This window comes from Folsomia candida, unplaced genomic scaffold (genome assembly GCF_002217175.1).
Source record: "Folsomia candida strain VU population unplaced genomic scaffold, ASM221717v1 Fcan01_Sc001, whole genome shotgun sequence".
Taxonomy (NCBI): Eukaryota; Metazoa; Arthropoda; class Collembola; order Entomobryomorpha; family Isotomidae; genus Folsomia; species Folsomia candida.
The window spans coordinates 23,197,561-23,222,796 of record NW_019091193.1 but is presented as its reverse complement, the minus strand read 5'-3'; the positions used below and the strand labels follow the sequence as shown (position 1 = coordinate 23,222,796).

General features: G+C 42.7%; 3 protein-coding genes across 3 annotated transcripts; 1 reads left to right on the top strand and 2 right to left on the bottom strand.

The window, feature by feature from the left end:
- Positions 1-536: 536 nt before the first annotated feature.
- On the top strand, positions 537-1,495 carry LOC110863314. Its single transcript, XM_022112590.2, has 3 exons — positions 537-812; positions 919-1,055; positions 1,135-1,495. The coding sequence occupies exons 1-3, from the start codon at positions 786-788 to the stop codon at positions 1,250-1,252; spliced, it is 282 nt and encodes a 93-aa protein (XP_021968282.1). The 5' UTR covers positions 537-785; the 3' UTR covers positions 1,253-1,495.
- A 243-nt stretch (positions 1,496-1,738) lies between these two features.
- On the bottom strand, positions 1,739-13,665 carry LOC110844640 (phenolphthiocerol synthesis polyketide synthase type I Pks15/1-like). The gene is made up of 12 exons (XM_022090890.2): positions 13,659-13,665; positions 12,573-12,714; positions 12,093-12,376; positions 11,931-12,009; positions 11,648-11,810; positions 11,063-11,466; positions 10,747-10,978; positions 10,389-10,658; positions 8,710-10,311; positions 8,128-8,622; positions 2,542-8,050; positions 1,739-2,469 (listed from the first exon to the last, which is right to left on the bottom strand). The coding sequence occupies exons 1-12, from the start codon at positions 13,663-13,665 to the stop codon at positions 2,096-2,098; spliced, it is 9,561 nt and encodes a 3,186-aa protein (XP_021946582.1). The 3' UTR covers positions 1,739-2,095.
- A 1,499-nt stretch (positions 13,666-15,164) lies between these two features.
- On the bottom strand, positions 15,165-21,270 carry LOC110841611. The gene is made up of 3 exons (XM_022087296.2): positions 20,120-21,270; positions 15,913-20,038; positions 15,165-15,795 (listed from the first exon to the last, which is right to left on the bottom strand). Exons 1-3 carry the CDS (start codon positions 21,143-21,145, stop codon positions 15,224-15,226), a joined length of 5,724 nt encoding a protein of 1,907 aa, XP_021942988.2. The 5' UTR covers positions 21,146-21,270; the 3' UTR covers positions 15,165-15,223.
- Positions 21,271-25,236: the final 3,966 nt, after the last annotated feature.

The window sequence follows — 25,236 nt, the reverse complement described above, 5'->3', positions numbered from 1 at the left end:
CTTTAATTCCCATATTGCAATAAGAACAGACATCAATGCATCTACAGAGACTGAGTTAACATAACAATGATGAATTTTACAATAGTCAAGATTAAGTAACGAGTGATGGATGTTGCAGAGTAAAACTTGAGACCTTCATGAACACGTATGTTTGATAACATTAACAATTAGTGTCATTATTACGTGAATCTTCTTCTCGTCTGATCATCCTTAAAACTCAAACGGTGCCAAGTCAGCCATGATAAGTTCCACTCTACCAACAAATCTCATCTCTAGTCTTCAAAATAAGAATGCTACCCATTGATGCTTTGCATATTTATCCGGCAGTCTACGCAACATGTTGTATGCTTATGAACTGTATTCTTTGTGGATTTGCATGACTCCAAATCTCAGCTCCATCCAACTTAAATCTACGACAGGAAAACCAATAAGAATGTAGTTTACTTGGGAATAAATTAAGTTAACAATATACATATTCGATGTCTTTGTCCACTTCTTATATTGACTCACTCATCCTCAGTTCCTTATTTCTCATCTTTCTCATTTTCATTTACTTCACTTCTTCACCTCGACTGGGTTGGACACATACGGAGTCCTTCCTTGTCACTTTATATTTACAATATTTTTACGGATCAATTTCATAATTATTAAGCGCTCACTTGCTAAACAAGGCTCAGCGTCACTATTAATTGAGCTTGTTGTACCCATTTTATATTGTGCCCATAAATACATTTTATATATTGGAGGTCCGATTGGTTTATCAAGGTCGACAGAAAAGAAATAACATGTTTCCCACCCGATATTTTATTTTTGTAAGTTCACGTGCATATTTTAAATTGCCACACATGAGCGTATGCACATGTGCACATGTGCACATGCATAGTTTGACATCTAATTCGAAATTGTATTTCTTTTTAGATGATGATAATCATTGAGGCGTCAAGTGGTCCACTGCCTGACGAAAGAACGGCGCATTTAAGTCGTCCCAACCGCCCAGAGGGACTGGAAAGATTCCTTGGACTTGGCGTTGTCTTGCCGTATCCTTATTTTCAAAAGTGAGTGCAACTTTCATGCGGCACATGTACTCGACCGATCAAATTGCTTTACGATAAAAAAAATTCCCTCTGATTGAAGGCCACAGTATCGATTTCCCGTGTATGACCGAGAGGGGAGAGGCTACCTCGCTTACGGATACGGAGGCAAGGAGACATTCCGCTATACCAAGTTTGACCAGAGTGAAGGTCATCATTAAGTGTCAGCGTCGTTGGCTAGATAAATGCGAAAATTTGACTTTGTAAAACTTTATATTGTCAAAATCCAAAAATATTATGTACAAAGACATGGTTATTTGTTAAAAAAAACTCTGAGCATAGTTATAATGACTTACACTACCCGATCTCATTAATTAAATTCGTAAGTTATGCTATCGTTTGACTATGTACATGCATAGTTTTATAAATGACAATAAATATATACTATTACATATAACATGAAATGAAGCTTTCGGTAGTTCGATGATTGATAAATTATCTAGATTTGTTTCTACATGTCAAGCATGTTCATGTAACAAGTTAAGCATCTGACTTGATAAAGGACAAGGACAAAAAATATCACGATGTATGTGTACATATACACATACATGCATGTAAGTTCAAATACCATTTACGTAAAATCCCGTAAAAAATCTATGTACGTCAAAAGACGATAAATGAGTAATTTTAGTCCCAAATAGATCCAACAATGTCGAACTGATGATGATATCGAATCAGTTATGAAATTTTCAAGACTATACGAGGGAATACAATAAAGCTTCAAAATAATGGATAATACACTTTAGCCCACATTTGTCATCTTGCCATTTAAGTTACCCATGGTCGTATGTAAAAAAAACGCTTCAAATGTCCTGTTTACTGCTTTAAAAATTATATTTTGACCAGTTTTAAAATAAGGAAAGAACAGAAGAATACATAAATATTATAAATTATAAATCTGTACACACTTTTTCCTTTATATTCATTTAAGGACAAAAACTTCACATATATGTAATGCATGAACATCAATCGGAGTGAGATCCCAAAAACTGAAATATGAATATTCAAGAGAGAAAATATGGATTAGAGTGCTTAATTTTGTGACGATCGAAAATTCCAGTGTCTTTGGCGTGGCGGAGGTCATGACGAAGCACTTCCCACGAAGGCGTTATGCAATTGGGATATTCTTCAGGCATCAAGCTTGCAACCTTTTTACTGAAAAAAATATTCTGGTTTCCATTGAGCCAAGAAATGTAATAGGGCATTTTTTGGTCCCGAAGTTTGAGAAGCTCTTCTTGCGATGTTGCAAATTTTACGAGCTGAATCATCTCGTCGTTGGAATCCATTTTCTTCCATTTCTCCAAAAAGTCTGTGGAATCCAAAACTTGCACAGCCACGCCAAATTCCTTGGCTAATGTTTCAAATTCCCTCTCGTCACCTAATCAGATGAAAATATTCAGTATATAGAAAATGGAAGCTGAAACAACTGGTCCTATCGTGGTTATCTTACCCAAATGAGGGTTGAGCACATTGAACATTTCATAGCCAGCTTTGTCATTAAAAAAGAGATCGATCGATATTTTGGCACATTGGTCCACAGCCATCAAGCTGAGCGGAATTCTGACACCATGCATGGATCCGATGTAGAGATAAGCCAAGAAACGCATCATGAGGAACGAGTCGAGTTGGATGTTGCCCCCACGAACAGAATCGCCTCCTAGTTGTGGAAGTCTGAATACTTTGCATGGAACTCCAGCAGCCACGGCCTGTTCAGCCAAACGGTCACAAATTAGCTTGGAAATGGAGTAGGCCGAATTAGGAAACATTGCGACTTCCTCCTCTGCAGGCCAACTCTCCCAAAAATATCCATCGTCATCGACTCTGGTTTCTGCCGCAAATGTGGACGCATGATAAACGTATTTAAGTTTCTTGTCGACTGCAAACGAGAGCACATTTCTCATTCCAAAAACATTAGTGACACGTGAGCTTTTGGGGTCCTCACTGTCTCTGTAAACCTCTTCGAATGCCACCTTCACGGCCAGATTAAACACAACGTCAACTTCAGTTGCAATTTGTTGATATATTTGTTGACTAAGCCCAAAACATGGCTGTTTTACGTCTCCGGAGATGCATTCAACTCGAGTCATATCAATTTCATGGAAAAGTCCCTTCTTTTCGAATACGCGTTGAAAGCGATCGGAGACGGACACCACTGGACTTGGTTGCATGAGGCAGTAAACTTTTTTGATCTGGCTCCGTTTGAATATCTCCCGGGCGACGTAAGGGCCCAAAGTCCCGGTGGAGCCAATCACGAGGACGGTGGATGCTTGGGACAGAGGACGAAGTTTGGATTTCATTTCAGGGTCGACGCGAATATTTTCTGGGAGTTTGGCATCTCGAGCAACTAAATCCTTCAGCTCCTCCGCGGTGGGTGGGGCGAGTTCTTCCTTCCCGGATATGAGTTCCACTAATCGGTCCGTCAATTGTGCCACAGTTTTGCAATCCTTGACCGCATTGATGGAGATTTTGACCCGTTTTCCCACCGAGGCCTGAAGCCCGTTCTTCATCTCGACCATAAGAAGCGAATCAAATCCCATGTCCTGAAAGTTGACTTGGTCCTCAATCTCTTCGTTCTTGTCCATCTTGAGCGTGATGCGGATGAGGCGTTTCAGAAATCTGCGAACAATATCAAACTTGGCGTCTCGGTTGGACGCCCCATCATATTCTCGCCAAAACTCGTCCCCGTCAATGTCAGTTGCCCCAAGAGACGTTTCTTCCTCAATGTCAGCCAAGAGGCCTCGGGTCGATGGTAGTACCATTTTCACACCGGAAAGGTCTGTGTCATGAGCCATGATCTGACTCTTGTGAGATTTTATTGCATGTTCCAAGGCAGCCAATCCTTGATGAATGGTAATCGGCTTGTTCATTGCGACATGCAAATTAGCTGCCAGACCGACCTGCCCCCATTGTCCCCAGTTGATCGTGGTGCCTAAAAGTCCAAGCGAGCTTCTATAATGAACAAGTTGATCCAAGTAGTAGTTGGCAGCCGAGTAATTGCTTTGTCCTGGTGACCCCAGGGTCACTGTCATGGATGAGAATAGAACAAAGTGCTCAAGCGGATATGGAAGCTCTAGGCTGAGCTGATGCAGATTCCAAGCCCCTTGAACTTTACATTGAAAGACAGCTTCAAATTTATCCCACGTCTGGTTTTCATAAGTTGCATCATCCAGCACACCAGCGGCGTGCATGACTCCCCGAAGTGGTGGCAGTTTGCCATTGTGACAATCTGCGACCAAGCTAGTAAGCTGGTCCATGTCCCCCACATCACATTGACGTATCTCCACAGTAATTCCTAGTTGACGAAGGTTCTGAACCTTCTCCATAACATCAGCCTTTGGTGGACTACGTCCCACGAGTAGCAATGTTTTTGCCCCATTATTTCCCATCCAGTTTGCAACCTCGAGACCAATGCCTCCCAGACCTCCGGTGATCAGATAAGTCGACTTATCATTAAATAGTCGAAAAATGGGCTCTGATCCAGGTGACAAGTCAGGCATTGTGAGGACAATCTTGCCAATGTGTCTCACTTTCTCCATGAACTCCAATGCATCTCGAATCTCGGAGGCATCAAAGCGTGTATACGGTAAAGGTTTAGGCCGCTCACTCTTGGGGGACATGAGCATCGTTTGCAGATAGTTCGTAAGATGACTGACTTTCTCTTCCGTGTGAGTGGAAACATCGACGACTTCGTAGAACACGTCCGGCCTCAGCTTCTTTACTTGTTCCTTGCTCCAAATGTTCATTTTGCTCATCTCGATGAACCGAGCCCCTTGTTCGCAGACGGCGAGAGTGGCTTCTTTAAAACCTGGTCCAGTGAGAGAATTTAGCACCACTGTGACACCTCTGCCACCCAGTGACCTCCGTATTTCGGTCTGGTAGTCGGTCGTTCTCGAATTGAACACGTGGGTCAGTCCCAAGCTTCTGAGGTAGTTGCGCTTCCGCTCATTTCCAGCCGTGACAACTATCGTGCAGCCGAGTCGCTGAGCAATTTGGATTCCGAGTAGACCGACCCCACCGGAAGCAGTGTGAATAAGGACGATATCACCTTTCGTCGCCTTCGCTGTATCCACAAGACACGACGCAACGGTTATAATTCCCATGGGGTAAGTAGCTGCTTCAGAAAATGTAACATCATCAGGAATGACAAGGGTTCGGTGGTCCTGTGCAACGATGTGTGTCGGCATGGCAACACCCGTGCGGCGAATCAATACTACACGATCGCCAACCTTTTTCTCACACCCGGCTCCAACTGCAGTGACCACACCGGCAATGTCAATCCCTAAATAGTTGTACTTCTCAAATACTGGGTCAGGTTTTGTGACCATAAAAACGTCCAAAAAGTTGAGTGCGTACGCTTTCACCTCCACTTCAACATGCTTTTCAGGAATTGGGTCAGGTTCACAGGGCGCAAAGTGCAGATCTTGAATAAGATGCGATGGAGGAAGGACGAGTCGGAATCGTGGGGTTCTGGGAAGTGGAAGTGGCGCAGATTTCGCCTTGTACGGACGAAGTCGCGGGGTGCAACGATGGCCCTTTCGATACGCCACCAACACATCTACGTCGGTTGTGAACAGCTCGGTAAACGCTTCGGCCATTGCAATGTCTAAGCTATTTTCAGAAGCATCAATATCCACGCATTTGCATATAAGATCCGGGTTTTCGTTGGCTAGCACATTTAGCATTGCGACAAGCGGTGATGCTTTTGGTTGGCTTTGATAGAAATCGTCCGGTCCAGTGCACATGTTTCCTTGAGTAATAACGACTAATTTCATCGAACTTTGAATTTGTAGCTTGGCCAAATATTTACAAATGTGGAGAAAAGGTTCGCAAACTTGGGCAGTGCTGCGATCGTGGTCTAACCCCCACAAGTAAAGGACCCCTTCGATTGGGTGATGGGGTGAATCGGCACCTGTGGAACGGAGCAACATTGCCGTGTGTTCTTCATCCATTTGCGAAGTGACCATTACGACATTTTTATTCGTGGCCTTCAGTCTCCTCACCAATTCTTTGGTAGCGATTCCTTCATCCCCAAACACGATCCAGTTCAACTTGTTCTCCAAGTGATCCTGCTTTGAGGCAATCTTGTTGCTAAACACGGTTTCTGAAGGCTTAAGTTTTGCTAACATAAGTGCATCCGTCCCCGCGTAGCCTTTCCAGTACGTGAAGTTATCGAAGCCTAGTTTATCTAGTATTTTCGACCATTTATCGACTGAGAGCTCACAGTTCCATGGACGGAGATGCAAGTCCTCAAATCTCCAGAACCCTTCCAGTCCACCAAAAAGTAAATTGACACCTCGATGGGGCTGGACCAACTCGTTTATGAAAACATAGCCCCCCGGCCTTAATAATTTCTTGAGGTTTTTCATCGATTCCTCAATATTTTTCGTTGCGTGAAGCACCCACGAGGCGACGATGAGGTCGTAGTGAGCTGGAATAAAGCCCTGGTCGAGGGGATCCTTCTCCACATTTAACAAGCTAAATTTAGCAGAAATCCCGGTCTCTTCAAACAAGTTGGTTCCAATTTGCAAAAATGCTGGCGAAATATCCGTGTAGGTATATTCGAAGTGAGAAACGCCAGCATCTTTCATGTGGCGAATGTGATGACTCGTTGTGCTCCCAACACCAGCTCCAACTTCCAAAACTCGTACGACTGACTTACTCCCCATTTGAGCCAGCTTGGAAAAAATAGCGTGGTCCACATCAGCCATGGCGAACCTTTTGAGAGCGTCTACAGATTCCGAATAATAAAGTTCTGCTGGGCCCCGAATGTTGCCCATGTCCGGGTAGAGAAGAGGAAGTGCGGATTGTGTCCCTGTCAAAATTGAGGTAAGAACAGATCCGAGTGGGACAACACAATCAAGGTCAACGTGACCCACATCACTTTGTCGAATTTCCTTTAGAATTTCGTCAATATTGTTTTTGATGGAGGAAAGTTCAGGAAGTGGTTTTGCTAAGCTGAAGGTGCTTTCATCTCCTGTATTCACTAACTCTAACCACCCATCCTTCACCAGTTCCACGAGAATATAGCGGAGGAATTTATCCTGGAACGGGACAACTCCTAATTTGCTCACAATACTTGGCCACTGAATTGTATCTTCTGTGTCGAGTCCCAAAACTTTCATAGATTGGAGCATGTAGAGACCTGTGAGCTGGCTGAAACGCTCGTAAAACTGACCTTCTTCTGGAGAACAGGAAGTATACATTGTGTGCTCCACTTTGACGTACTCTTGGAGGTTGATTGTACCCCTTTTTGAATCTGGAATCCTCCTTTCTTCCGGACCCAGTTTTTCTCTCCAAATAAAATCAGCCATGCAAGGAAACGGGTTTTTCTGGGAATCAATGAGACTTAAAATGTTTGAAAGAGTAGTTTCCATGAATTCCGTGCCCAACATGGAGACCATAATTTTCCCAGCATCGTCAAATAAGTGGGCCTCATTCCCGGTATCCCTGTGACGGATATAGATGTAGCCGGTGGGTGCAGAATGGCCCCACCACGTGTAGTTGTCGATGGACACGGGAACCACTAGACGCTTTCGGATATGCTTCTCATCCAGCAAACCAGTGGCAATGATTTGCGTCTGAAGCATGGGGTCCACGATCCACGGATGGATAATAAATCTGTCCAAATCTTCGTTCTTCTCGTGCGTTGAGAATGGAAAGATCCACTCGGTTGAATTTTTCTGGTCCTCAGCGTCCATCCATCCAGTAGTCACCATTCGAAGTGAGGGCCCAAAGTTGAAACCAAAATCCTCCAGTTCTTTGTAGTCGAAGCCATCTCGTAGCATGGTCTTACAGCGAGATTTTATGGCTTCAAGGTCAAACGAATGAGGGAGTGCTGCCGGATTGTTGCTAAAATTGGCTGTTGCGTTACGGACCCATTTGAACTTGTTCTCTTCTAGGAAGACTTTGGTGAATATGGTGCTCGTTATTTCCCCATGTGTCCCCTTCAATACTACAACCTGTGCATTTTAATTAAGCAGAAGCATACACGTGAAAAACAATTAAAATACTTCCCAAAGCATATTCCATTGCTTACTTGAAAATCAGTCGGAGCCATTTCGCTCAAACAAACTGGGGTCAGGATTGAAAAATTCCGAACGCAGAGAGGTGAGGTAGGTTTGTTGTAACTGCCCTCGTTGCACATGGTGGCGGCATATCCGGCCGTCATGCACATGTCGACGTAGCCGACGCACGGGAAAATAATCTTGTCGCCCAGGGCGTGGTCTTTGAGAAATGGGAGTCGATGTACGTTGACTGAGCTTTTGAAGATGGTGACGTCGGACGGGTTGGGGACGAAGGAACCGAGGAGTGGATGGAAGGGGTTGGACCCTTCGTCCTTGATGTTCATCCAATACGGCGTCTCCTCAAAGTGGTAGCCGGGCAACTCCACCTTTCGCCCACCCGAATAGCGATGGAAATTGGCCCACGTGATGGGACGGCCCAGCGCGTACAGCTTCCCCAGAGCAGCCAGCATCGTCTCCCAATCGTCACATTTCCGACGAAGTGAAGCAGTCGTGACCACATCCGCAACCTTCATTAACAAATTAATTAATGGTGACATGATACAACAAGTGAAATTCTATTGCTACACAAATATGCAACGTCACTAAATACGCACCTCGTCAACGTTGGTCATGAGGAGTGTGGAGAGGACGGGATGCGGTCCAATTTCGAGGAACAGACTCTGGCCCTCGTTGACTACAGCATGGCTGGCCTCCAAAAAGCGCACCCTTTCCCTCGTGTGTCGCACCCAGTACTTGGCGTCGACTTTGCTCACCGTGCGCCCATCCACGGCAGAAATGAACTTGATGCCCGTCGACGCTTCCTTGTAGCCGATCGTACGAGCGAGCGCCTCATATTCCGCGAGCATTGGGTCCATGAGACGAGAGTGAAAGGCGTGAGAGGCGTCCAGCACGTGGGTTTTGATGTCGTTGTTGTCGCAGTAGAGCTTGAAATCGTGGACAACATCCGTGGGCCCCGCAAGCACGGTCTGACTCTCAGAATTGACCGCAGCCACGTCCAACCACTTTTTCTGATTGGAGAAAGCCCGCTCCAAACTTTGCTCCACTTTCTCCAAACTGGTGCCGACGACGAGCATGCTGGCGGCGGGGAGAGCGTGGATCAGTTTGGACCTCGTGACCACCAACTTGAGGGCGTCTTCAGCCGACAACATTCCCGCAGCCACCGCAGCAGCGAACTCGCCCAAACTGTGACCCAGAACAGCGTCCGGTTTGACACCCCAGGATTCCCACAGACGAAGCAGACAGAACTCCACCACGAAAATTGAGGTTTGGCTGTAAAGGGAAGATTTCAGCAAAGAAAGTTCCCCGTGGTCCCAAAGTGCAGTTTTGAGTGAAAGAAAGCCATGCTCCTTGCTCAACACGGACTCGCACCAGTCAAAGTTGGAACGGAAGACGATGCTCTGTTCGTAGAGCGACCTGGCCATTCCCGGATATTGAGACCCTTGGCCCGTGAAGAGGAAACAGAGCTGTGGAACCTGATTGGGAATTGGGGCGCCCTTTTTGATCCCCTCCATCGAACTGAGCAGCTCCTCCTTCGTGGACCCAAAGGCCACTTGTCGGAGGTGCATGTGGGGACGACCCGTGTGCATCGAGTACTCAATGTCCCTCAAGAACAGCTCCTTGGGTTCGTTTGTGTCGGGCAGATTCTTGAGCAGATCAGCGTATGCTTTCACCTGGAAGCGGAACGCTTCTTCGGATTTGGCCGAGAAGGTCAGCATCCTCAGCTTTCTCGAGTCCGTGAAGGGGAAGGAATGCGGAGGGAGATTCTCTGGCGGCTCCTGAACCAGCACGTGGGCCTGGGCTCCAGTAATGCCGAAAGAATTGACTCCAGCAATTCTGGGTTTGCCGCCCTTGGGTCTTCGTTTCCAGGGGACGGCCTCCAGGGGGAGCTGGGCGGGAATGGCGTCCAGGTTGATGTCGGGGTTCAGGTTCTTGAGGTGCAAATGCTTCGGGATGAGCTCGTGCTTCATGGCCAGCACCGACTTTTGAATCCCCGCTATCCCGCAAACCGACTCGGTGTGACCGATGTTGGTCTTGACGGAGCCGATCGTGAGCACATTGGTCCTGCCTTTCGACCCCCGCGAATAGGCCTTGGCGACGGCGGCTATTTCAATGGGGTCACCCACGGGTGTGCCGGTCCCGTGCGTCTCCACGAACTCCACGTCGTTCGGGTCCACCCCGGCCCGTTCCAGAGCCAACTGCATTTCACAAATACGACTTACACTTGAAATATTTTCCATGACAATTCTTTTTAAAATGGTGTTGAATTATTAACCTCCATGGCTTTGGCCTCCACGTCGACGGTGGGAGTGCCCATGCTCTTGCTCGGCCCCTCTTGCACGATGGCCGACCCTCGAATGCATCCCCAAATCGTGTCCCCGTCCGCCACGGCATCCGAGAACCGCTTGAGGATGAGAACGCCGATGCCCTCGGCTCGACCAAACCCGTCCGCACTCGCATCGTACGTTTTGCAACGACCGTCCGGAGCCAGAACCCCCTCCATCACGGACGGCGAGAAGGGATGCAGCAGCAAGTTGGCTCCCACCTGTTTCGCCATCAATTAAATTGCACATTACATTTCTCGTGTCACTTTGCTTTTAAATTATATTTGAGGTCAGAAATGAAGTACTCACGGCGATGGCCAGGTTGCACGCGTCGCTCCTCAAACTGTCGCAGGCCATGTCCACGCCAGCCACGGAGGTCGAGCAGCCCGACTCGGTGGAGAACGACGGACCCATGAGTTCGAAAAAGTGGGAAATCCGGGCCGTCAGCGGTCCCAGGGCGTTGCCCATGTAGCCGCGGAGAAAGTCCGTGTCCACGATGCCCAACATTTGCAACATTTCCTTGTAGTCGTTCCGCCACCAACTGCGACCATTTTATTTATTACGGAAATTTATGCTAACGTCTTTTCATGTAGAATATATGAAGTGGAATAAGTGGCATTCTCACCCTCCGAAAACTCCGGTGAGCGTGTTTCGGAGCGTGTTGGGGTCGAGGCCGGCGTGCTCCAAGGCCTCCCAAACGATGCGAAGGGAGAGGCGCTGCTGGGGGTCGAGATAGTGCATGTCCGCCGCGTTGGTGTTGAAGAACTTGGCGTCGAAGGTGTGGATGGGACAGGAGAGAAAGCCTGCCTCCGTCGCCCCCATGTTGTCCATCCGGATGAACGCCTTGTCCTTGGTCCACCGACCCTCGGGCACCTTCCGAATCCCTTCCAACCCATTCGCCAGCAGCGACCAAAACTCCGCAATCGTATTGGCGCAAGGGTAGCGACACGCCATTCCCACGATCGCGATCGAATTGTGCAGCTCCCAGTCCACCAACTGCCCATCCAAGGCTGGACCGTTCACCACCACCTGAAAACATATCAGGCACAACTAAGGTGAGAGGTCAGCAGTAGTCTCATTTCGTTCTAAATTCTCATCTTGCCTCCATGCCAATATCTTCGTTGCACATTTACATACTTGTGCAAAATTGTGCATATGTTGTGCATACTATTAGATGTACGTAGCTACATATGAGTATAATGATGCTTACCTTTGCAGAATGTATCTCGGGGCAAAGCGAGACGCACAACTTGATAACCTCTTCTTCAAGAACACCTCGCTGACGAAATGGCTCGACATCTTGGTCGTGAGGGTGACCATTCACGAAACAAACCATTTTCATGTCCTTCCCAGGGACTGGCGTTGGATGGGCGCTGTCGACACAATATTGTGCATTATTATAAACATACGATATAAATGCAAATGTTGCTAACAGTGCTTGTGAGATCTAATTTGAATTATTGAATGCAAATCATAAAGCGAAATTTTTTCACCTCTTGAAATCCAACTCCACGCAGTAACTCAGTTCCTCCATCTTGAGTTTACCCGGATTCTCAGCCACAAATTTTCCACCTGTAAATCAAAATTTATTAATGTATGGTTTATGTATGTGGAGAGTGGAAATTGCATATTTTAGCTGTAATCAAGGCATTTACCGTTCTCACGTTGGACCACAAGTTCCGTAATCAGGTCGTGATCCTCGGCTGCCAAGCTTCGCGACTTGGTGAGCACGACGGCCTTGTCCTCTCGCACCCACTGAACTCCATGGGTTCGAAACAGGTCGTCACAGTTTTTGAGGGGAAGGCAGGCGCAGTCCAGGAAGACGGCCTTGTGCAGCCCCTTCAACCCGCCTGCCACCCGCTTCGCCACAGATCGGAAAAGCACCCCCGGCACCGGTTCAGCCCAAAATACCGAACCCACTTCACCCTGCAGGCGGCGACTAGGATCAAAATTAAAAGTAATTGTCAAACACTTTGCATATCGTACAAACGATTTATGGGAATTTCAATTTTATGCTGGAAATTGAGACGGGGCAAGTTGAGATTGTTGAGACATTTCGTCTCATTAGTATATTTAACGAATGTAATGGCTGTGGGTATATATTTATGGACATATAAGTTATCAAGGTCACTCACCCCAGGTCATGCGACACATTGTCCGACACGATGACGACCAATGGTCTCGTCGTGAGCGACCGTCTCAATGCACGGGCCAGAAGGACACATTTCCAAACCTCGCTCTCGTCCCCAGCGTAGCTCACCCAGTATTGTTTAAGACCTGTGAAACGGTAAGTACTTCAAGTTTGGCATGACAAAAATAAGGAAATTGGAGCTCGTCCAGGTAATAAACTCAGTATTGATTAATCAGAGCAGACTTGTTAGCTCATACATACGCGTATATGAACACTTTTTGTTGACATAGTTATAAAATTATTTACGTGGTGCAAATAGAATCAGTAAATTTGCAGGAGTGATTTATTTCATATCCCGATTACTTCCAATAGTTGGGCTAGTTAATATTAGAACGAATTGCCCTGCTGATCACTGCAGGCTAACCTTAAATTTGACTATTATTGTTCAATTTGTCCAAGTCCAAGTTCTTTGTCCTTGGACAAAGTTATTATGAACTTTAATAATATGCTACCACATTTTTTCGTAGTTTCTGAATTTATTGTTAACTAATTATTACATGTATTATATCACTAAATTAGTATAGCAGTAGCTTCAGCTCTTTGTCATCTCAATTTCAAAATTACATGACAAATTTCTCATTCTTCTACGTACACGTCCCTTGATAATGAATGGCAGACAGCATTCGAAATATTGACAAATAAAGCAAACTTTTTCTTCGTTTTTTCCACTAAACTCCGTGTAATCCAATTATTAAAATTATATGTGTTTATCTATATTGTCAATGAATATGTAATTGTGATTAGTAAGCACTGAGGCGTTAGCATGACTCGTTTACAGCAATGGTTCTTCGATCATTAATTTATTTTTGTATAGTTTATGACGAAATATTGGTTCTCTAGACCTTTTGTAAAACGTGTAGGTTATTTTTTTCAAGTCAGAAGTCGAGCAAGTAGCCATGTTATTGTTTATGAAATATCATGAAAATGCGAGTGTAGGTACAAATACACAAGTTACTGAAAGAATTTCATAGTTTGATGTGTCAACCTGCTTATGTCTGCTTTCTGGATGTTAAAATATTTGTAATATTACCTGCCATTAATTGTTCTAATGATCAGTAGAATTGGGTAACTTTCACTGCTGTGCTTTCTTTGCGGGATCCCAGTTTAGTAGAAAACTTGGATGATGGAATTAATGTACGAGTTCAAGTCCAGGCTGAAAGTGATCAATTGACCGGACCAAGATGCGAACGGGGTCTACTTATAAACTGCGTAAACTCGGTGGTACGAATGCCGTGCGCAACACAATTAGTGCCACCGGGTGTGTACTTAATAGCCGCATGCATCGTTACCTCCCATTTTAATTCAAACATGGTCATTCGGTAGATCATACATTATATAAATCCAAGACAGAATTGCGTAACTGTGCACCTATAACTGTTGTAGGTGACGCTATACGTTTCATATCATGCTAGTGAGTGACGGATGTCTTCAGGGCTGCGGGTTAAGCCGGCCATAACGCGGAGCAGATAACCTTCAAATGGTCGGACAATAATATTATTACAAATTCAAGAAGCATTAAAAGGGGAAAAAGCAATAAGAAGTCAAACTTATGTCTTAATAGACATTTCATGCGAAGCTTCTTCATTTTGTAATTCTGGTGAATTTTGTATGTTGCTGTCGCTTCCTAACGTGCGGCTTCTATTGACATTGCATTGTTGAGTGGCGATAAGTTGAATCTCGTAAATTAAAATTTGTAGAAACGTATGCATTAAAAATGAAGGCGTTTATGACAAATATGTCTAATTTAGTTATACGTAAGTCTGAAAACTCGTTGATATGAAAGAATGCAGCATAGCATTTAATCTCGTGATAATTGTAATTGCACTTGGTTGGTTGACATATCGTGCCAAATTTAAATTGCACAGGAGCAACAAAATGTGACATTTTAATTTAATCACGGCCGTAATTACCTGACTGTTTAGACAACGTACAAGAAGATGATTGAGGTACATGGCAAAAAGTGTCTCGTTGTTTTCCATTTTACAGATTCATCAACACTTTGTTACTTTTTATGCACGACATTTACGACTTACTCATCATCAGACATGCATACATACATAAGTACAAATACACTCCATTTATCCAACTTATGCTCATCGTCGTCAGTTAATAGCTACATATGTCTCCTTTCCGTTTTCCCAGTTTTGCGACAATTTTGTAAAGATTTTTAGAGGAGCTGGGAAACATAAGTATTTGAAATTGTGTATGAAAGTCTCGTAACAAAGAGGTCAAAGTCGGTAGTACATTGGTGAGCAGTGAAGCGAGCGTGTTTTCATTTCAGAGTTCCAAAATGGATAATTTCATGCTGTAACCCCTGTTTTTTGTATAGTTACAACGATCTCTTCATTTATAAAAAAAATCGCTTTGCAAATTGCTTCAGCAATAAAAAATGGGTTTTCTCTCCTCTCGAGTCCATTCACCTATTTATGCATCACTCTTGGATGAGAATATCATAAGAAAGTGTTACGAAACCTCGTCATATTTATTTCAGTGTATGTCGGAGTACCCACATTAGGTTTAAATTAAGGAAATATTGTCACTGTCAAGATTCAATTGAATTTAATAGTTCTCATCAAATCAATATTTTTTAATAAGCTATTCAATATATTTGACAATTTCTGACATAATATTGTTATCAATCGGTTCTGAGTTACAGGGATCCGGGCCCAACTCAAAGTTCATAGCATCCCATTCGTGATCACGGAAACTAAAAATGTAGGCCGAAATTCCAGCATCTCTGCACATTTTTAGTCCTGCCCCCATATAGTCCTCAGCGCCTTTTATGTTCCTGCAAATCCCAAACTCGCCCAAAACCACTTTCACAGCATTGTCTTCTCCCCACTGCCTGACCTCCTCAAACCGATTGCGTATGAACTTCTCGTCCACTAACAATTCCTCTGACCCGGAGCTATTCTCATAAATTGGGACTTTTCCTGGGAACTTAAACTGCCCTTTGTTCCTGCACCTCTGCGTGAGAATCATTGGTTCATAGAAATGGAAAGATACGAGAAGGTTGGAGTCCAAAGCCTTGAGCTCATGTATTGGGAGCTTATCCAACGCGTAGCAACGACCCCAGAAGGATGGCTCAATAACGATCGGGGTCACAGAATCCACTTTTCGGATGCCTTGAATTAGTGTTTTGTATGTGGCAACCATTTCTTCAACTCCTGTTCACATACATATATAGTTGTAGAAATATTTATGTGAGTAGATAATTTCAGTAACGTGTCAGATGTACAGCAAATTAATGTTGCATGTTAATTATACATGAATTAAGTACTAACCAGAATCTTGTTGTGTGGGCAAATTTGACCAGTGCAGTTCATTCTCCAATTCAGTGAACGGTTCATTTACCAGGTCATATCCAACAACGGATGGATTTTGTGCAAAGGTGGAGGCTATCAAGGTCCATGTTTCGACAGATGCAAGCCTCCTGTCCACAGTTAGGACGGATGTAATTCCATGACTTGCCAATAGTTTCACTGTTTCCTCCAACGCTACAATTTGTTTGTCAGGCTCAGTGAGAAATTCACATTGGTCATATCCAATATTCTGACCAATTCCGACGGCTCCAATTCGAACGCTTTTGACCCCCCACTTTTCCAGATAACAGACGTCTGCTTCCAACAACTTGCTGGATACGTTAAATCCCGTGTGCGTCTGATCCCAAAATTTGGTCTTGCAATGTTTGATGAGTTGAATTTCCTCTGGACTAAGCAAATTTATTGCAGGTTCTGGGGGGAATTGTGGCCAATTTTGAATCATGTGATGGATGTAAAGTTGAAGTCTGGCTTCACGAACTTCTGGTCGTGTATGGAGTGCAAGCCCGATTTGGTCTGAATCTTGAGTTCGGTGGATAGGACTCTGCGGAAGTCCAGCTGTGCAAAGTTTTCGAAGTTTTCGGTTGAACTTGTGATTGAGGATGAAACTCATCCAGTAATCATCCACCAAGGCGAATGATTGGTCTGGCATTTCAACCGAAGTGACTTCCCTCAGTGCCTCTTTCGGAATAAAACAAGCGTCTGCATGCACAAAGTGAATCAACTGTTCTGGAGCGTGGTCATCTCTGAAACGCACTGACTCATAGTCCTCCCAAGCACTTCGAGGTTCATCCAGGTTCAACTGGTGAGGAAGGAAGATATGCCCACGGACACAAAGGACGTCTCTAGGGTGCTTCGTATGCGCAGAGATGAAAAAATTGACAAAATTTGGACCAGGAATAACATCGTCATCACAGATTAAAAGGGAATTACTCTTCATCAAAGCAGGCATCGCGAAACGGATGGAACAGAAATGATTCTGGGTGGAATTAATGAGCTCCAATGATTTGGACTCGTTGGATTGTTGGACGTATGGATTGCAAATTCTTGTCACAATTCCAGTTCGACCTTCGTTATTGTTCCAAACGATAATTTGCAGTCGTCCTTTGAAATCTTGATTTTCCCAAAGAGCTTTTAGAATGTTTGTCAAATGATGCGTTCGTTTATAGGAACAAATACAAATGGTGACGTCAAATGTTGGAAAGTTGATGATATTTTTCGAACTCAAGGCGAGCTCGGTCGAAGACTCTACGACAGGAGGGAGGGATTGGAGGACCACGCCACGTGAGAATTTGTCCACAAATTGGGCAGGAGTTAGTTGATGTTTGTCCATCTTTTTTAAATGGTCAATGGCTGCTTCAATATTTTGAAGGGTTAGCAGTTTCCCAAAATCGGCGTATTTAGGATCGTACAGTAGCGGGTAATCTGACCCCAGATATTCTACGCATGCCTCCATGTTTGGGCAAACAATAGGGACATTTCGAGCGATACACTCCAGAACAATAGTGTTGGCCGCTCCATCATAAATCAGAGAGAGAAATATCACAGATTCCAGCAACATGTTCTCATACTCGTTTTCGTCAAGTCTCGGGAGAATTTTAATATGAGACGGAGCAGATGCACAGGCTTTTGTAATTTCTTCATCTCCAGCGACCATGACTTTTTGGAACCCTTCGGGAAGAGAAGTTTCGAAAAAGAATGGGAAATCTCGGGAAAAACTTCCAACTATCACCACATCCACCACATGACCGTTCTGAATTGAGTTTGGGACTGTGGATGGTCTCAAATCTTGGAATTGATCGACAGGATATTTCAAGGGCTGAATCGGAAATGTGTACACATTTGCCAGGTTCTGTTGAAGGAATTTAGCTTGGAGTTGAGTTAGAGTGAACAATCCTTTGCAGTTTTTCATCATGGGGAAATACCGCTGGGAGCAGAGTCTGGTCAAATCCGGGGTATAAAATTGCTGTGGATACAAAGGCACAGAGTGGACAATCCCAATCCACGGGTTGTGCATAAATAGGTCGGGTTCATTGCATAAATTTTCTTCGACCGCAGGGAAGAATAAGATTGGGGCGGATGGATCATGAAATCTGTCTCGGAGTTTGGCAATTGAGGAGCAAAATAAGTTTTTATGATGGTGACTCCAACCCGGGTCACTTTGGAAATTGAGTTTTCTGACCAAATTCTTAGGCGTGATGACCCCCCGCGGAGTATCCGTAGTTTGGGATTTGAATAAGAATGCCTTAGCCATTGTGCTAGGCTTCGCAATACCTTCCAAGTGGTCCGCATGTTTGGTAAAGAAGGGAATGGATTTGTAGGAAAGTCCGTTAAACAGAATGATGGTCTTGTTTGGGATGAGATTAGACTTTATAAGTTCCCAAATTACATCCAAGTCCTCCTCTTCCTGTGTAATGTCCAAATAGATGAGATCGGGTCTCTGGTTCTTGAGTTCTATTGGAAGAGTTTGAATATCATAGGGCCATACGACCGGTTGGATGGAGGAGGAAAATTTGGCTAAGAAATTCTTGAATTCCTTTAGAAACGAGTGCCCAGGAAGGATTTGTTGTTGGTCATCATAGAACCTTTCCATCCACTTTTGCCATTTAAAAGCATCACATGCGAATATTTTGTTTCGAATTGAGAGGGAATGACAAAGCGCAGCCATGAGAAATGTCGTGTGACCCATCCAGCACCCAATCTCCCAGATTGTCTCAGGACGCGTTTTCTTGATAAGATGAAGCAATAATTGCAGCGTCTCAGGATCGGATGTCGTCGGGATGAGATTGAGCTGAAGGGCTAATTCGGGATCAGACGACAATTTGGGATCCTCCAATAACCAAGGTTTCGCTGCGTCTTGTTCAAAATTGACCTGGGATTCGAAATATTCCAGATATGGTTTGAAATATGTTTTCATGTTTTCAGCCATTTCCAGCCCAAGCAGATTGGCCTTGTCAATGCAGTCTCTCATGTCGTTGACAAGCTCTACTTTTGAGTCGAACCGTTCCTGTATGATGGTTGTTTCAGCACTGACCCCAAGTTTGACAGCATCAAAATACGCGTGGCTTCTGCGCTCTGTCTGATTTAAGGAACCAGAATCGTTGAAAGTTCGTATTTCCACGTGAAAAGTCCCAGGCTGGATCTGCACGGATTGCTTGTTCTTCTTGTTTTGTAGCAATGGAATTTCAGCATGGAGAGTGTTTTGGTCTTGCTTATGGAAGAACGAAATGACACAAGACGTGATGTGATGGAGGTCAGATTCAGTCAAATTGCTGTGAGTTGGAAGATAAAATCCTGTCGAGCCCAAAGTTTCGCTCAAGGGGAGACGTGGCTGAATTCGGATTTCGTCATATTTTTTAAAGTAGGCTGGTTGTAAATGCAGAGCAAAAAAGAAATCTCGAGTTTCAATCCCGTAATTTGCTAAATGAGCTCGTAAGCTGGTCCTCTCCTCCTTTGATTCACACACTATGCCAAAAACCCAAGGGGTATCGTGTGGACCACAGAAAGGCATCAACTTGACAGGAAGTGGGGCAAGTGCGGTTCGGTACTTTTGAGCTACGAAGCGTCGGTGCTGGATTATTTGATCAATTTCATCTATGCAGCCACACGCGATTGAGGCTCCAACCCCATTAATTTTTGCGTTTAGAGCAGGCTCAAAATGGACAAAATGATAGGACGGCGTAAATCCATGGTTAACCAGACTCGTCAGTCGTATCGCAAATGTGGGATCTTTAGCTACAATGAAACCCCCATCGCCAGCATGAATTATTTTGTTAACGTATAAACTGGCGCAGGCAAAATTTCCAAATGTCCCGAGAAGTTTTGTTGACCCGTTCTGAATCGTGGTGGTCACGCCAAAAGCTTCACTAATGTCTTCAATCAGCCACCACCCTCGAAGACGACATTCTTCAGCAATTTTTTCCATATCGGGGGATGGCACGCCGTAAGTATGGGTCACAATAACTGCTCTAGTCTTCTCTCCAGACACGGCCAAAATTTCGTCCCATCCAGGGTTGTAATTATTCTTAGCGCAATCTGCAAATATTGGTCGAGCTCGGACGAAATGTGCGGAATTGGGAACTGCTACCATCTGAAATGAGATACAAGGAAAACAAAATCAATGAGACACGCTTATGTAAAATAGGTGTGCATTTTGTAAATGTCGTCACACCGTTAAACTGGGCATGATGACCTCGTCCCCCTCTTCCAAGTTTGCACACTGCAGAGCAAGCATCAAGGCAGTGAATCCATTGCAACAAGGCTGGGCCACAGGAAGTTGAAAGAATTGTTTCAATTTGCTCGCCAACAATCGAGGCCAATGTCCAGCCGAAGAAATGCTCCCCGATTCAATTGCATCGTATACGTTCTGCTTCACGGCGTATGTGATGAGAGGTTCAGCAACGCGATACTTCCATCCGCCGGATGGGACGGTGGGTTCTCTGTTTGGGGCGAATGGTAAGATTTCCTTGGGCAGACCACCCATCACAGATTCTTGAAATTGTTTCAACGAGAAAATTTCTCTCACGTTAAGACTTCTTTCTCTGAAATTGAGTGGAAGGTCGTAATAATTTTCCACCTTGTCCGCCAATTTACTTGGATTCTGCCGTTTGGATGAGGATCTTGCCGTGAAGTTGTCACTGGGACAGCCCATGTTTGACAGAATGTGCTTGACTTGTTCCATCGGATTGGCAATTAGGTCCTCAAACTTGACATAAATTGGAGAAATTCCCAGTGGCCACTGGTCTACAATCGTGTTCCAGTCCTGAATTACATCAGTCGTGTATTCAATCAAGTCTTGGGGCTCTATCATTATTTTCTGGATGGTGGGTCCATCCGCCACTGCAGAATTGTTTGGAGCATACCAGACTCCTGTTTTTTCCGCTATTCTTCTTGATACCAAAGTCTCCAGGATATTTTCTCTCCACAGGACAATGATTCGGGTGATTCCTATCTGACGAACGATGGAAGGCAAGTCGAGGCCACGTTGGAAAATCTGCTCTGGAAATACTTTAAAACCAACAAAAGTTGCTGCGCGAATGGATAATTTGCTTTCAAGAAATTCCAATGGCAACGTGTCGATCTGTATCTCATCATTGAGCAGTTCAGGCTCAAGGTGTATTTCAGGATGACAATTGAGCAGGTCTTTCAACAAGGTTGACCCAGAGCGTGGGTTTGACAAGATTAAAAATCGTGGCATTCTTCAAAAGGGGAAAAATCGTACAGAAATTTTAATGCTTATTGATCATGCAACTCGATAAGCTTTTTTTTACAAACTCAAAGCACTCGGTGCTCTTAGTTCAGTGATGGATAAATGTCGTGTATATAAATTACAAAATATTACTGTGGACAAATATTACTTGTAGAACTTATTTATGCTTTTTGGCCGGAACTTATTTACTGGAACTTGGTGAAACCATGATTTAATACAGTGAATTAGTTCATGTAGCATTTTCATGGGGCGTATTACGTATAGATACATACGACAATCAATATCAAACATGTGTACATATATGAGGTTGAATTTCTCTGAATTCAAATAATCTGAGTTGTTCCATGAAAGAGGTGACAAACATGTTTACGATGAATTTTTGGAAAATTCGGTCTACTCAGATAAATAAAGCTGCATGCAAATGTTTCTTTGTGACTGGATCTGGGATCCGAGGAGAACCATTTTTCTTAGTAAGGCAAATACCTAACAACGAAAAAAGTTTATTAAGTATGCATTTACCCCACCCCAAAAAAGTGACCATCTACGATATCTCAGTCATTTCTCAACCGATTTTGATGAAATTTTAAACCGAATATTGTTACGGAATTTAGAAGCGTTTTTACTTAAGTTATGAGCAAAAATGTACCCATGGAAACATATTTATATTTATAGTTAATTACTGGCATATCGCAGCGAGAAATGAATTGCACAAATTTTTGAGAAAATTTTTGTGCAAATTTTAAGGGTAGTACGATCAAAATCGGTTCATAAATGAAAAAGTTTTTCCTATGAGAGTAGGGATTGCAATCCCGGACAATTTTTTAAATCCCGGGAATGGGGAATCCCGGTTTATGCCGTACTAAATCCCGGGAAATCCCGGGATTTTTTCCCGAAATTCAAAAATTACCTCATAGCTTGAAATTAGTTAAATTTAGCTATACAAAAAGGTACATAACTTTAAAAAGTACAGAATACAGGCATATTTATAATATTTACTTATGCACATACATACTTATGGTTTTTCGAGAACCGTGCATCAATAAGTATTATTATTACATACGGCCTTCTCAAAATCAAGGTAGTGCAAATTAGCAATTATATGGTGGTGTGTCAGCTTGTAAATGTAAAATTTCGGTGCAATGTGATAGTCTAATTTTCCGCCCTTTGTCTCAGGAGGGGAGCTTCACCACCTGCCCCCCTCAGATCTTGATGTGCTTTGGATATGTGGTAGTGTCCCATGAGTGTACTAAAACCCTGAAGTGGTTTGACTCCATGGCCACATTTGCGCCCACCACACCCACTCAAAAGGATAAAAACCACAAAAGTTACCAACTTCAAAAATTCACCAAAAATCCAATTTTGTTCAGATTTTGATAAAATTTACATTTTTGTGATCCCAGATACTTGTTTGATCATATCCAGTAGCAATCTCAACTTTTTTGAAATTTTCGAGCTGATGAATTATTCGAAAAAATATCTACTGGATATGATCATACAAGTATCTGGGATCACAAAAATGTACATTTTATGAAAATCCGAGCAAAATTGTATTTTTGGTGACAGTTGAAGTACGTGAAAACAGGGCTTTTTTCGTGTTTTTTACACCTTTGAGTGGGTGTGGTAGGCGCAAATGTGGCCATGGAGTCAAACCACTTCAGGGTTTTAGTACACTCATGGGACCCTACCACATATCCAAAGGGCATCGAGATCTGTGAAGGGCAGGTGGTGATGCTCCCCTCTTTAGAGAGGTGATAAGAAAAATTTTGAAAATTTCACTCCAGAAAACTTCCATAATAATTAATCAACGATTTGCTAGCATTTTAACCTGACCTGAAATGCATAAATTTACGTTTATTATTTAGGTACTATTATAAAAAAAACTACAATTGGACAATTCAAAAATTTCATGTTCAAATATATGAACTACCTCGTTCATTCAGCCTTAGATTGATCGAGTAAAATTCGAAATTATATATTTCTAACATGTTAGCTTTTTTGAGCATAACTGATTTCAGATTCGATAATTATACCGAGGGTAAGGTTTATTTCTTCCTTCAAATTTAAATCTGACATCGAAATTAAAAAATTTTAGGTTTCATTTTGTATTGCAAATTTTACTTGCGAACTATAAGATTTAGATATACATATGCTGCGACATGTAAAGAAATGTGGCTTCCCATTTTGTTTAAAGCTTTAATCTTGGAGTTGAGATTGAATTTTGACAGGTTATGCTCATCGAAACTTTTTCTTACCAATAATATAACCGAAAATTATGTAAAACCGCCACTAAAAGTCAAATATAAGGAATTTTCAATCCTGAATGACAAATTGAAAAATCCCGAAATCCCGGGATTTCAATTCTTAAAATCCCGGGATTTCGGGATCCCGTTTCCCGGGAATTCCCGGGAATAAAATCCCGAAAAATCCCGGGACTGGAACCCCTATATGAGAGGTGCAAAAAAATTGGATGAGGCTTAAAAATAAACACCATTGGCAACAACTAATGCAACGAATATATGTATAAATGCATAAATAAATAAATTCACAACAGAAATTGCAAACAAGAAACTTCAACCGTTTCACTTTCAATTCAACTCAAAATTGAAAAGTATTTAAAGTCAGCCTATCAGACCTTGGACTTGTCTAGAAAATTCTTAGCGACAATTACCTATTTAACATTTGACAAAATAAAATTAAGTATGCCTTCTCCCCCCTTAAAAATGCGATTTCTCGGTCATTTCTCAACTGATTTTGATAAAAATTTTGTTAGTCAATTTTTGAATTTTGCTCGAGTTATTTGTCAAAATTATTTGCAAATCAAAGATCCAAAATTTAATTTCGGGCATGCGTAGAGTTTATTTTTGAAATATGTAACTCAATTACAAGTATTAAATAAACAAGCCCCAAAAAAGGGAAATCTTAGTGAGGCTGGGTGCAAATATAAGTATTAAATAAATTTGCCGGAACAGTCGTCATTAGGATAGACATAATTATTTTTTTTTTAAAAATAGTGCAATTAAATATATTGAAGTAAAGAATTTGAATATAAAGTCCACATGAGCCCATAGTAGCATAAACTTGGCTATTATACAAAGTAGACAATTAAATTTTATAGTTTTTAGGATCAAACAAAATTAAGTCCTTATTCAGACCTGTTGTTCTTTTCCCTTCTCATTATTCTGATCAACTATATAAAACCAATTGTGCGAATAGATGGTTAGTAGAGTGGTGGTGCAAATGCTGTTCGTTCGCTGCAAATTTATTTAATACTTATATTTGCACCCAGCCTCACTAAGATTTCCCTTTTTTGGGGCTTGTTTATCTGTCTTCCATGAGTTGCATCCATGCATGTGCAAAATCTTAAATAGTGTATACATATGTATGTAGTGACCTAATTACCTAACCCACATCCGCACATTACACCAAACCTTATGGGTAGAGTAGAGTTAAATTCTTTATTCATTTAAGTGAGTCACTTATCTAATCGGGAGTACATGAAGTTCCATGAATTGCTTAATCATACTATAAGATTATATATAGCCTATAAATTCATAAGCTAATACATAATTTAAAAAAATAGAACTGCATGCAATATATGTTTCCTACACATGTCGTATGAACAGTTCCTATTTCAAACGTAGTTAAGCTACCAAGCAAGCGTAATTAAAATAATACCAGGAAAATTCATGGAAACAATTTGTTGTTGAAATTATGAAAAATATTGTTATGATCATTTCATGCAAATTACTTTAAACTAGAAATGTTTTTATTGATACGACAGGTGATTAATTTTAATTGTGGAGAATAAATATTTTTATCCCGCACCGTCGCATCTGCCAGTTTTACTGTCTGTCTGTTCGTCTGTCTTTTCTTAACTCATTGTCAGCAATGCAACTCATGTATTGACGATGATCACCAAAGTTTGGCTGAAACATGTAGAATAAATATTGCAAATTATTAAAGAGCGTGTTTGAAGATGGGTATGATCTGCAATAGGATTTTTTAAATGAGTAAATGTGACCATTTATAAACTAAACGTTAATAAATCCTCATTCGGGCTACGCAAAGCCATACGGAGA